The sequence below is a fragment of the Canis lupus genome, chromosome 25, assembly GCF_048164855.1.
Source record: "Canis lupus baileyi chromosome 25, mCanLup2.hap1, whole genome shotgun sequence".
Lineage (NCBI taxonomy): Eukaryota > Metazoa > Chordata > Mammalia > Carnivora > Canidae > Canis > Canis lupus.
Window position 1 is genome coordinate 27,219,372 of NC_132862.1, and position 14,041 is coordinate 27,233,412.

At 41.1% G+C, this 14,041-nt stretch overlaps 1 protein-coding gene across 2 annotated transcripts in view; it reads right to left on the reverse strand.

Moving 5' to 3' along the window:
• Nucleotides 1-11,307, reverse strand: part of PDE3A (phosphodiesterase 3A) — a 313,203-nt gene extending 301,896 nt beyond the window's left edge. Inside the window, exon 1 of one of the 2 annotated variants that reach the window (XM_072798776.1) lies at nt 10,699-11,307. In XM_072798776.1, the coding sequence (XP_072654877.1) occupies nt 10,699-11,223 (525 nt within the window). In that variant the 5' untranslated portion in view covers nt 11,224-11,307. Of the gene's footprint in view, nt 1-1,742; nt 1,961-10,698 lie in introns of those variants that run through there. The other variant, XM_072798777.1, reaches the window with a different exon arrangement.
• Nucleotides 11,308-14,041: the final 2,734 nt, after the last annotated feature.

Consider the following 14,041-nt stretch of genomic DNA (forward strand, 5'->3'; position numbering starts at 1 on the left):
CCTTTTAAAATCTACACTGTAATGATCTTGGTGGTAGCTTTGGTTATTTTCAGTTAGGAATGAGCTAAAAATAAGTATCTAGGACTCATGCTGAAAGTGGGATTTCCTCCCAGTAAGTGCAAATTCAGCCCCTTATCTGACACATGCAAGAGAATATTTTTTAAAGTAATAAAAATACAAATACATTAAAAATCTAAGTTTATAGGCAAGCTAATGAACTATTTATTTTCTTCTCTCCATAAAAATTCACTTAAATCGGTTTAATCACCAGCTCAACCTCAGGAGATTAAGGAGATAAGTATTTCAGATTAAAAGTCATTTATTTCTTTTCCATCCATTTAGCCTGCCAGCCAGCACCCACAATGAGCAAGGCTACTGGGCCAGAATTTTTGGAAGGGAATATTTATGGCGGAGAAGAGAGGGCTAAAAAGTTTGACTCTTTTCTAATGAAAATTGTTGTGCTCAGAATCTGACTTTACTATGCGAGCCTAGAAAGCAAATTTTGAAGGTAGCCTAGGCAGCTCAATAGGTTCTGGCTTTCCAAACTTCCCAAGAGACTGGTACAGGGTCAGGACCCCAAAATATGAACTACCAAACAAGAGGATGTTTTATATCATAATGCCTCCTGAGGAATATGTCCTAAGTGGACCTGTTAATTTGATTATATGAAACAGTTTAAAAATGAGAATTATCTCCTTTATTTGCATTCAGACTAGTTTAAAATGTCCTAAGAAGGCTGAGTCCACATGAGTTGCCACAAAATGAAGCATTCCCCCCAAAATATTTCTAATGACTTCAAACTTCCATTAGGCTTACTTACTTAAGTGGATTATACCTGGAGAGGGGGAAAGACTTGCCACAGACATAGCATAAATATTCAGTTATTTAAACTTACTTCAGAAGATGGAAAACTTTTATTAAAATCCCATTAAATCAAAACCACAAGCTTCTTACACAAAATTATTTCAATATTCTGACATGGTACTGTGGGGTATTGGGGATAAAATGGCATTCCATAAATTTTAAGCACATCCTGAGAGAGAAGAATCTATTAGGTTAAAAACATGTGAAATAAAATGTATTTCTTTGAAAAGTTATGTATATACATACAAACACATACACACATTGTCAGAAAAGATGACTGGCAAAAAAATTAATAAGACCAACTTCTATGTTAATTTAAAGCAATTTCAAAATTAGCCAGGGCAAATGACTAGTTGCATTCAAATACAAACTCTTTCAAGTAACAGTTATGATTTTTATGCCATTTATTGTCCAGCTAGCTACTTCAAGAAGTCTAAATTTGGCCGACATCACCAGGAGTGAGCCCAAGTCCACATTATTTCATTTTAGCTAAATGTGCTTCTTTGTATATCAGGATTCTACTGTCTGTTCTTAGTTGATTTCCTAAGTGATACGTGAAAAATCTATGTTTCTCACCATTTTTATTCTGGAATGCAAAGATAAATAATGGGCTTTGCATTAAAGATGGGGGAATTTATAAATGAAAGGTCACCACAAACATCACACACAGATATAAACCATTATACACAAAATAAATGCATTCTCTAAAAAAAAATTGTATATATCTATGTATAAAGGAACATGTCTTATAGAAAAAGTAATTTTCTCATTACTTCTCAAAGTAATAATGGAACAATGCTACAGTTAATGAATTTATGGAGTTTGGGGAGAGGAGATAGAAGAAAGGTGAAAAAAATCACTGTCCTCAACATCTGTACCTTTTTCTGAGTCCACCCTGAAATCACACAGAGCTCCAAAGCCATCTCATCTCAATTGCTCGTCTTGAAATCCCAGACTACCAAAATCCTCAACCCTTTTTACACACAAAATGGAACTCTTTTCATTTCATTTCTTATATCCTTGAAAGTGGTTTTTACATAAGCAATGGTGAGAAGTCATCAGCCCTTTATAGACACTGTTATACTTTTCATCTGTTAAAATTACCAGCAGGTCTGTCACTTTAGTTTCCTAAGTTACCAAGATAACCTGCACTATAAACAAACACTTTCATTTCTAAAGAGACATTAGATAACCCAATTATACACTAATCACCATGAACGTGACTAATCACATGTTCACACTGTACACATAAGCAATCCCGGTTACAAATCAAACTCTGAAAGACGAAATCATAAATAACTGAAAATCTTGATACTGTGTTATAATTCAGGTTAACATTAAAGGTTCCTTATTCAAGAAGTCTGTGAAATAACCCCTCTAATTAAAATAGTATTTTTAAATCTGTGCATTAATGTGAAATGAAGAAACGAGGGGAAACTGACTTGCCAACTATTAGTGTAGCAGTTAGTGGTACAAAAAAGAGCTACCAAAGTCACATAAAATTTGAACAATTGTATATTAAGTGTCATCATTAAATCTATATGGATTTGCCATTATAATTGAAGGGGTAATATTAATATTCAAGTATTTAATCCCTTTAAAAATTATAGCTGCACTGTCCAAAAAGCACAGAAGCGCAGCACTGTTAGTCACATGTGTCACTTGAGTACTTAAAATGTGGCTACATCAAACTGAGATAGGCTCTAAGTGTAAAACACACACAAAATACTTAAATTTATAACAAAATAACAGAATGCAAAGTATATCTTGATTTTTTGCATTGATTTTATGTTGAGATGCCATAATGGATTACTTTAAACATTACTATCATGGACCTCACCTGCTTTGTTTTACTTTTCTGGGTGGCTACAAGAAAATGGCAAATTATGTGGCTCGTGTTCGATTTCTATTGGACAGCAACAGCACTTATCTAGCCTGTTTACAGGACTGTTTTCATCAAAGCCACTGGGTGACACTGTTTCTCCACTAAATTAATACAACTAAAGCAATTTCCTGGCAGAGGAAAAAATCTCACATACACAGGCTCCCACACATGTGCACATGTGTACACGCACCAGTAGACACAATGTGTTCCTTATACACTATGCGCAGATGAAACTTTCTTAGGATGAAAGAACATGAGTACATTCATGTAACTTGATTACTATCTCAGGATGGAAGAACATGAATGCATTTAACTACTTTTATTACTATCTTAGTAGGACCAGCTATATTTAAAAAATTTTTAATGACCATTTGGATTCCCCAATAATAAAGGACAGCTCTAATCAAATCAAACAGGTAGAAGTTGTTTAGTTTGTGAATTTTCCCAACTAGCTTCCCACCTTATAAATGGTTATGTTCTTCATGACCTCCTCTAATATTACATCCTATTTACTTACATTTTAATGGATTCCTGAGGAAACCATGCAAAATAACTTAGGTGAACAAAAACCACCAGCTGTTTCTGCTAACAAAGAAATGCTTTGCTGATGTGCAGATTACTTTTTGCCTTGAATTCTGAAACCCTGGACATTTTGAAATAGATTAAAAAACTAAAATGAAAACAAAAATCAATAGTCAAGCCACCAGAGCATGCTCTTCATTGATGAGATACAGACTCCACAAAGTTAGACTCTCCAATGCAATTGATATTCATTCGTGGGACAAAGTCCTGAATGATACATTCCAGAGGCTGCCAGGTACTATTTGATAACCAGAAAACTCACTGTAAGGGCTCAGAAGAGTTTTGTGTTATCTGTCCATTCAACAAGTTTTACTCAGTCTTCTAATTCTCAATGAGAATTCAGAGTTAGTTCCATGTGCAAAAATCACAAAAGATATTTAGACTTAAAATTACCAGCCTGATTCCTTTCCTACCCTCTTTCCCCAGAAGCATATTCAGGTCCAAGAGAAAAGTGGATAAAAGCCAACATTTTGCCTCTGACTGGGTACATACATTTAGCTGACTCTCCCTCAGTTTCCTTCTCTCTAAAATCAGACTAATTTTAGTTTCTTAACTACAGCCTGCACAGAATTGAGCATTCTGAGATCTCACTGCTACAAATTACTTGAAGCCATAAACTACCTCAGGATGTGAAAACAAACAATCATTGTACTATATTGAAGTATAACTTCCTAACTCCTGCAATATTTTTACCTGTATTTCAGAAGTACTATAAGAGGTATACTAACATTAATTTCCATTTCAAATAAAAAAATTCTCTGCCTTCAAAATGTAAAGCTGCTCAAAATCTAAAAACGTTTATGTTTAACCAGTAGGTGTTGAGAAAGTTATGAAAGTCTATGAAACTATTGACTTTTACCCCTGAAAAATGAACCGATGAAGCGATGAATGTTCTGGATCTAGATTTAAAACCTACTCTAAGCTATTATATGCATTCCTTCAACTATTATCTAAGAGGCCATTTAGGTATTTTACTGATTTCCCCTTTCCTTAGGTTGACCTCTTATTACCCTAATTAGTTTTAAGCTCTGGAGAGAAGAGTGTTGTTCCATTATCTGTATATAATGTGTACGATTTTTAGCATGAGACCTAATGCATAGACAAAAACGTGTTGATATGACATTTGATAGTTTCACTGACCAAAGACCTTTATGAATAACATGAGCTAAGGGTAGCATCTTCTTTTAAGACCATAGTATACTTTTATGCTGAACACATATGTCCAACTAATATTTTGAAAATTGTCATCCAACACATCTTTCTCTGAACAGTTTATGCACATCTTCAAGATATTTTTCTTCCAGAGATCAAAACTATGTATTTCATGTTGACAACAGCACAAATATATTCTCAGATCTAAGTATAAGACAACTCCCTAGGAGCCTTGGGAGAGGGGGCGGGGGAGAGGGGGCTCTTAAAAAAAAAATACCACCAGTAGCAAAAGTATATATATATAAGTAATTACTAAGGGGATTTAAATGTTCATGTAAAGGAAATAATGTTCATTTGAATACTAACAGAAAATAGCTTTCAGTGTAAGAATATGGAGAAGTCTGAACCTTCTGAGGCTCATTCTGAATTCTTTAATAGACCTTCATTAAAAGCATGAATGTAGAAGTAAATATAAATTGAGTTGTCAATCTCATGTATCTTGAGGGGTTTTTAGAAGATACAATTCTAAATCTCAAATAGAAGAGGAGGAGGAGGAAGAAGATTGCTTGGGACAGGAGACAGAAAGGCAACTAAATAAACAACTCACCACAAACATGTAACCTTATGCATCATTTCACAAAGCCAAAGAAACTTGCCCTATGCAAAGGCACTGCGTCTGCATGTCAAAATCTCTTAAACTACTACATGATACAACAGTTGCATTGACTACCTTCATATATATCCATGAGATTACATCTCACAACAATAATATTTCCTGAAAAATACAACTCCCTCCCTAAATCCAAGATAAACTCATTCTTTCTTTAGATTATGTAACACAAGTTTTCAATGAAGTCTACATAGACTCTACTGGGATGTTACTGGCACCAACCATATTAACTAAAATCTTATATACGGAAATATTTCTAATTTTGAGGCTCATAAGCATCCTGCTTCAATCTTATTTAAATGAGAAGTAAAATTAAATTTGGTAAAGCCTTTATTCAACTAGAGTCCTGCAAAGATTATTCTCAGAGTTTTATTTCCTAATAGAATACAACAAATTCACACAAATGTCACTACAGATACAATGAATGCTTTTTCATGCCAGTGTCACTCACCCTAGCCTGCCTGCACCCCCTGCCCAGGCTTTTCAAAATGTATTTCATACACAGAGTCACTGTTCTGGTTGTTTATTTAATTAACATGACAGCCCAGCATACACAGCATTTCTTTCAGTTCTACAGTTTTAACTTTTTACACTTTAGACTCAATACAGAAAGAGTAAAATTACTGTTTGACTCCTTCCAACCTCTGTAAATTTATATAGATTCACTGACTATTTCTGTCAGTTAAAAGTTTTTCAGTATGCTTTAAATATCTCTATATACAAAGTAAAAAAAAAAAATCACAATTTTGTCCACATACACACAAAAATTATTTTCTCTTACCTTTCCCAAGGGATAAGAAAATCTTTTTCTTTTTAGTGTTTTCAGAAGTTGACATTAATTTTAATTCTGTCAGCAAGTCATAAATAATCAATATTGTTCTTTGTATCAACCTAAGCTGAGCTATACTACTGAAATGTAATAGATTTAAAACCTGTGTTTCTGAAATTTATTCAATTTCACAAATACAGGAGATTATACTAAAATGTATTTAGAAACTTAAAGGACAATGTTATTTTCAAAAGAAATACTTCTGTATTTTATAACCATAGTATAAGCGTAAGTATGTTATATTTACTCAGAAGATGTAACAAGGCCTATCATGTGTCTACCATCAAAAAACATACCCATTTCTTATTTTTTTCATTTGAAAATATCTCTTATAACAGCAATGAAAAACTCAATCCTACTTTTGATAACCAACCATCAGGCTCCACGACATTGCTACAAAAACCTGTTGTTGTGGGACACCTGGGTGGCTCAGTGGTTGAGCATCTGAGCTCAGGGTGTGATCCCAGAGTCCCGGAGTCCTGGGATCAAATCCTGCATTGGGCTCCCCACAGAGAGCCTGCTTCTCCCTCTGCCTTTCTCTCTGTCTCTCTTACGAATAAATGAAATCTTTTTAAAAATCTATTGATGCTAAAGATATTTAGTTAAGAGCTTTAGGGAAATGCTTATGGAAAATACTTTGATTTTTAATTACACAATATAAAGTATACAGCTGTATGTTTCTGACAGATCCTGTATCCAACACAAAGAATTTTGTCAGTAAGTGGAACATTAATGGAGAGAGCCCTATACCTTGTGTTTTATTTCATGTGAAACCATAGGCAAAACTATTAAATTCTTAACATGTAACTAAAGTAAAATGGCATCGGTTTGGAATCTTTCAAAGATGAATGTGGGAGAGCTTTGGTGGCTCAGCCAGTTAAGTATATGCCTTCAGCTCAGGTCAAGATCCCAGGATCCTCGATGGAGGCCCATGTCTGGCTCAACTAGATTTAAAAAAAAAAAAAAAAAAAAGGATGAATGTGCAAGGTGGCTACAGTAATTAGTGAGGAATGACTAGCCAGTGGTATCCCCTGATGTGCAAACAGAATAAACATCCTTTCAAATACAATATCCAAATGTTTAAAACTGCACAATTTAAATTTTGTGTTGAAAAAGAAACTTATTAGACAATCGGAAAAGGACAAACATTATATGGTCTCATTCATTTGGGGAATATAAAAATTAGTGAAAGGGAGTAAAGGGAAAGGAGAGAAAATGAGTGAAAATATCAGTGAGGGTGACAAAACATGAGAGACGCCTAACTCTGGGAAATGAACAAGGAATAGTGGAAGGGGAGGTGGGCGGGGGGTTAGGGTGACTGGGTGATTGGCACTGAGGGGGGCACTTGGCAGGATGAGCACTGGGTGTTATGCTATATGTTGGCAAACTGAACTCCAATAAAAAGTTTTTTAAAAAAGAAAAAAATAACTTATTAGTCATATAAAATATCTAATAATACACGAAATTCTAATATCTCTGTATACTCCGGTGTTTAGATAGTACAATGATAACTTGAGGGAGACATACCTGCCCTAGGATGTGAACATCTACTTAGAAAAGATACATACTCCTTAATGGACATGTCTGCCAACCAAAAAAGTACAGTTTGACACACTGATCTACAAAATCAGCCTGCATCTTGAGGATATTAGACTGGTACCACTGAACTGAAAGCCATACAAATGTCATGAACTTTTCTTTACTGAGAATAAAGATACCTTCACTTGCATTCACAGACAGACCAGCGTCAGATGAATTCTGTGACTGAAGACCAGACTTATTTCTTCTTTCTTTGCTTAAAGCCATCTTTATCAACCACACTGCAAAACTCATTCCATATGTAATATCCAATCTATAAACCAAACTGTGGTTTAGGAAGGAAGGCAAAAAGGGGGGGGGGAATATCTCTGTCAGTTGCTTTGTCTTATGAGAATTTTATCTTCTATTCTCCTTGACCTTTTAGAATTGAGTCATTGAAGAGAGGTAGCTCATAAGCAAGTAGCCACTATCATTCACACAAAGAAAAGGCTGAAATTCTCTCACCTTTAAACCTCACAATGAGCAAGGTCCAAATAAATTCTCAAAAGGCCTCTGCCAGACTTTGTGCCTTATGTCCTTACACCTCTACTTAAAATTCACCTGTTGCCTGAGTATTATCTTGAGTTGAGAGTAGACATTCTTTCCTAATCAGGAGTCAGGGCAGGGTTATATATGTGTTTTACAAGTATTTTGATTCTTGATTCATGAAGTATGCAGATGACAGTGTATACTTTGCACTCTTAACCAGAAGTTTGTTTCCTTATGATAAAACAGATAAGACATTTACTATATAGCTCCTGAACTTTTCACACAGTTAGGCTAACGTATGAGATATTGCCCTATCTTATAAGAGACTATTCCATGTTAGTTCCCATCCACCCCCCACAATTATACTCAGCAACAACTTTAATGGGCCATATATAAAAACTAGTCTTAAGTAACATGCACATACTAACCGGTAGGTACCCTTATTAAAACTTTAAGGATCTAAATTTTTGGTAAATGTAACCTTGTTTTCCCATCAACCATAAGAGATCCAGTATCTTACTTTAGAACATTCTTCATAAACACAGCCTTTAAAAAAATAGTAACCAAAGAAAATGACCAAAATAGATGATAAATGTGCATTTTCAACAGCATTAATCAGCAAAATATGTAAAAATGCAATGCTTGGTTATTTTCTGATAAATCTTCAGATTATCTGAATTCTCCATTTATCAATCCAAACCAAAGAAAACCAGTACAAATCCGCAGATTAATTAACACTGCCGGTTAATGTACTTCATATTAACTCTACCTTTCACTCCTTGATTTCTAAATGTTACGGAATTTCAGAAATTTAGGAGGCTAAATGATATTAATTTGGAGTCGAGTTACGTATAATTAAAGTACAGATTAGCCTTACAAATTATGGTTCAATTTTGCAATGATCTTATCACATTCCCCTTTAAGTTCAAGAAAAGTGCTCTAAACATAATTAAACTAGCAGTGTTTTCTTTTAAAAGTCATTCTTTCCTGACACTTTGAATAGAAATCAGTCTGTTTTCCCCCCTTAATTGGTTTACCCTTAATTGGTTTTCCCCCCTTAATTGGTTTACCCTTAAAGCTTGCTTTATTCTCATGATTTCCAAAATTTCTACCAAAACTAAGTATCAGTCAGCGGCCTGTTTTTAACTTCACTCTTAGAGTGAGCTTATACCCAAGAAATATTTGCTTTATCTAAACAAAAAGCTAAATAAGAATATTAGTTTTAAAATAAACACAAGAGACTATGATGTTGTCATCCATTCTGCTAAATAATGTCAAACAACTACATTCTTTGTAATCAATCCCATTTCAAAAACAAACTAGCCACCACACCATATGGTGACTTAGAAATACCTAAATGATTCTCCACAGAACAATCTAAAAAGAAAAGCTTACTATATCTTAGGATATTCTTCCAGTCACTAAGGTTGTCCCAATAGGGCCATAGATAGGCATAAATTTAAGTGGGAAAAGTGTAAATTTCCACTTGCTGAACATAATCAGCTGTCTACAACTCCCACTTCCAAGTGTCATATCTGTTTGGAGTGGAGAAGCAAACACTTAAGTACACCTTTTCAGAAACGACTTGAATTTCAAATTGGGATTTGTTCTTTTAGGACCTCTAGAGCAACCATACTCCATGATCTTAAATGCTGAATGATCATGAGATTCATCCCCAAAATTCATTAAACTTTTTTTCTAGGACAACTTCACTCATCATTCCGGATTCCTCTTCTTCTCCCTTTCTGAGCGATTTATACCACCAGCAATCTTAAAATCATTCTCCTGAATATTTCCTGTATAATCTGTATAAATCCATTCCAACTTCTAAACATCCACTTAAGTACTCAAGAGAAATGAAGGGCTTTTTTTGTTTTTTTCTATTTAGTTGACACCAACAGTGAAGTTCAAGACTTTGACAAATTCCACTGTACAGACATACTGTTCCCCGCGCAGAAGTCTATCATCAGGAAACAAAACACATTAGCATGTACCAACATATGTCCCCAAATTACAATTTAAAAACAAACTGGGCACCACCAGATGCAGCCTCATCCAGGAAAACTCACTGCAAAACCACAAAGTGTGTATCAACACCTCAGCTTCAAGCATTGCTTGCTTTTACATCGGAACCGTTTTTACTGACTTCACAGACGTTGACTTGTCACTTTAGAAGACACTTTATCAAAAGTATTAAGAAACTTCAAAAGTATTAAGGAAATCTAGTAAAATCCACGTGTTGAAACATCACCCAGTGCTGCTAAAACTAAATAAATTTAAAAAAAAAAAAGAAAAAAAAGCTAAACTGGAGGATCTCTGCTGGAGGAGAAAACTCTGAGGGGACCTGAGCGGAGGGAAGCCCTACGCCAGGTGTAGCAGATCCAAAAAGCTGGCCCAGCTGCGGAAGACCCTGCAAATGCCACCCAGTTGTGCTACTTATTATCGTTTCTGCTGTTCAGGTTGTAAAGTCCTGAGCGAGACGGGGAGGAAAAAGTCTCTAGTCCCCCACGGAGTCTGAAGTTCACACCACTTTTCGGGACTGCCTTCCTTTTAGTTCCCAGCGCTCGGATTCCCTCCGCTTCGAGGCGAGTCCCGAGCGTCCCGAGCGTCCCCGGGAGAGGCGAGGGAGCGGAGCTCGCCGGCGCTTACCTGTTCCCTCGGGATGCAGGGCAGGGAGGTCCTCCGATGGGACTTGCTGCCGCAGCCGGACATCTCGGCGGACACCACGGAGCTGGACCGCCGCCGCCTCTTGAACACCGGGGTGTCTTCCTTGGTCCCGGCAGTGAGCTGGGACCCGAGGTGCTCCCTCGGAGCCGCCCCCGCGGACTGCGGCAGGATCTGCTCCACGTACCTGGCCAGGAGCAGCCCCAGCACGCCGGCCGCGTACGCCAGGTAAGGTCTCCAGGCGACCTTGAACCTCTCCAAGGAAATGAGGGCCACGGTCCTGACCGCGCTAGTCACGGCGACCATGAGGACGCCCAGCCTCAGCCTCAGCACCAGCCATGTCGCGGCGGCCACGCAGCTGAGCACCACCCCCGCGGCCGGGAGCGACAGCAAGCGATCCTCCCCGACGCCCAGCCCGAGCTGGACGAGCGCTTCCCCCCCGCAGCAGGCGGCGAGCAGCGCGGCGGCCAGAGGCAGGCGCACCCCGGCGCGCTGGAGGTACAAGCCCATCCAGAAGAAGGCACACAGGAGACTGAAGAGCAGCGCCGAGGGCTGCAGCCAGGGGCTGAGCGGCGCGCCGCCCCCCGCGGCACCTCCCCGCGGCCCCGGGAAGACGCCCCCTTGCGCCCCCGGGGCCGCTTCCTCCGCGGCCGCCGCCGCCTCCCTCCGCCCCGGGTCGCGGCCGGCCTCCCCGCGCGCCAGCCGCAGCAGCAGGGCCAGCAGAAAGGACAGGGAGCCCGCGCACAGCGCCGAGGAAAGTTTCCGGGAGCGCCGGAGCGGCCGCAGCACCAGGTCCCCCCAGCGGCCGCGGCGGCCCGAGTCCCCACGCCGTGCGGGGCCGGCGCGAGCGGGACGGTGCGGGCCCGCGGCGGGGGCTGCGGGGCCCCCCCGGCGGCCGGCCTCGCGGGGCGCTGCCATCGCAGCCTCTTCGCGGAGTCCCGCAGGTGCCCCCGGCGCCCCCAGCCCGGCGCAGGCGCTGGCACGCGCGCGCCCCCCGCCGAGCCCACCCTCGGAGACCCCCTTCTCCCCGGGCCCCCCAGGCCGCCGCAAGTTTCCGCTTTCCAGTAACTCCTGCAGGATCCTGGATGCTCCAGGCAGTCGCCTTCAAGTTAAAAGCTAGCACAGGCACCAACGACCAGACTTCCTCCCTTGCTCTCTCCGAAAAACTCTTAAAAATTGTGCTCCACCCCCGCCCCCCGATTCCTGCCCTCCGGGGTCCCTTCCCTCCGGGGGGGCTCTACAGCTCGCCCCAGGCGCCCGGCGCGCGGGGGCTGCAGACGCCGCAGGAGCCGGGGGCACAGGGCGAGCTCGGGGCCATCTCGCGCGCCCCTCGGCGCTGCGCTGCTGCGCGCCCGGCCCGCGGCCGCTGGAGGTGCCCCTTCGCCTCCTCCCTGCGGCTCCTTCTCTATCACTCGTTCTCTCTCCTCGGCCGATCCTCCCCGGCTCGGCCCCAGGAAGCGAACCGCCATTCCCCGGGGCAGAAAGCAGAGCCTCCCCTGCGTCTGTCGGTCCGGCTCATGGCAAAGGGCGGAAGAACATGGAAATGGGGCTGAGAAAGAACCAAGAAGTTGCTGAGTCCCGTCGAAAAAGAGACACAGTCCGAGAGGCTCGCGGCAGCCGCGAGGAGGGAGGGACGCAGGGAGGGAGAGCGAGCGCGCGAGCTGGAGAGGAAGGGAGGGTGAGAGGAAGGGAGGGTGAGAAGGGAGAACGAGAATTACTTTTTTTTTTTCCCCCCTTCTTTTTGGTGCGATGTAGGTGGTGATTTGCAGCTTTTGCAAAAGGGAAACGAGTGGAGACGACTGGTTAAAACTGTATAACGAAGAGGCAAGCAACTGGAGTGATCAATTCAGCTCGCTTGCTTGCGTGAAGGCAACTCCCTGGAAAGCTTTCCCAGCAGAGCTCCCGCCTCCTCCCCCAGAGGAGGCGCTGCTCCCAGCTCTCCGCTCCCTTCCCCCGAGCGGGTCCCGCACTCCCAGCTGCTGCAGAAGGGGTGGCTGAGGCCAGTCCTCGGTCCAGCCTACCGGAGCCGGGGTGGCCTATGGCTGGCCCTCGGGCTGAGCTCCCCGGGACGCTAGGTAAAAAGGATGGTCTTTGGCTGCAAGGCAGGCAGTGGAAACCAACATACTTCCTCCTGTCTTGAAAAACGACAGCCACGTCTACCGTCAGTGATTCAAAGATGCTCCTTAGTTCCCAGGTCAGTTGCAACAGCAAACCAGTTTCAGGGGGCACTGTAATGCTTTGGCTGCTCCTGCTGGAAGGTCTGTTTTAAACAGCGAACCCAAGCCTTGCCCATTGTTCCAAATGATGGAAAAATCTCAACAAGTTACCAAGATCCTAATAGCATCATTAAATAGGGCTGGGGGGTGGGGGGGGGTGGGGAGGGGAGCATTCGCGTTTTAGAGTGTTACTTAAAAAGTCTGGGGTATGAGAGTATTAGGCAACAGCTGTTGATGGTGGTCGGTAAACACATTGACATTAAGTGACCCTGGCCTCAAGAAGGTTTAGCAAATTAAACCCAAATAGTAATTAGAAAGGAATTAAAAGAAATCTGAAGGGGGATGTGAGGCCAAGTAGGTTAACAACCAGGAAAGCTCTGAGAAGACCTGTCTAGTTGTGAAATAGTGTGTCTACCATAAAGAAAGCTTGTGAGAAAAAATCAGGACCCTAGTTAGGAATGTTTACAAGATGCACCATTCATGTGCTGTAGTCATGTAGTATTTGAGAAACTAAAGAAAAAATTTAAAACTAGCTTTCTTGGCAGAGTATGAAAAATCATTCAATATCCAACGGGCTTTTAAAAACCCAACAATGGGGATCCCTGGGTGGCGCAGCGGTTTAGCGCCTGCCTTTGGCCCAGGGCGTGATCCTGGAGACCCAGGATCGAATCCCACGTCCCGGTGCGTGGAGCCTGCTTCTCCCTCTGCCTGTGTCTCTGCCTCTCTCTCTCTCTCTCTATCATAAATAAATAAAAATTTAATAAATAAATAAAGAAAAACCCAACAATGTTGGGAGCTACTTCCTTTTTTTACACTTAGAACATTAGAGTATGATAGTCCGCTCTCGTTCATGTTTAATATGGGTACCTTAGATGTCATTTGCCCTCACTAATAATAATAATCCAGTTTTGTCTTAATTATCTTGACATTCCAGGTTAAAGTGTGTTTCTAGCCTGGAGTATTTGGATAATTGGTTCAATATGCCACTGTATTTTGTGTGTACAGATGAAGTAATATAAAGAGAAGCCAAAGGAGATACTTGAGATAAAATTAATTCATGGGGGTTGGGGAAGATGGGTAAAGTCTTAACCTTAGCTTCATGGGAAACAGCC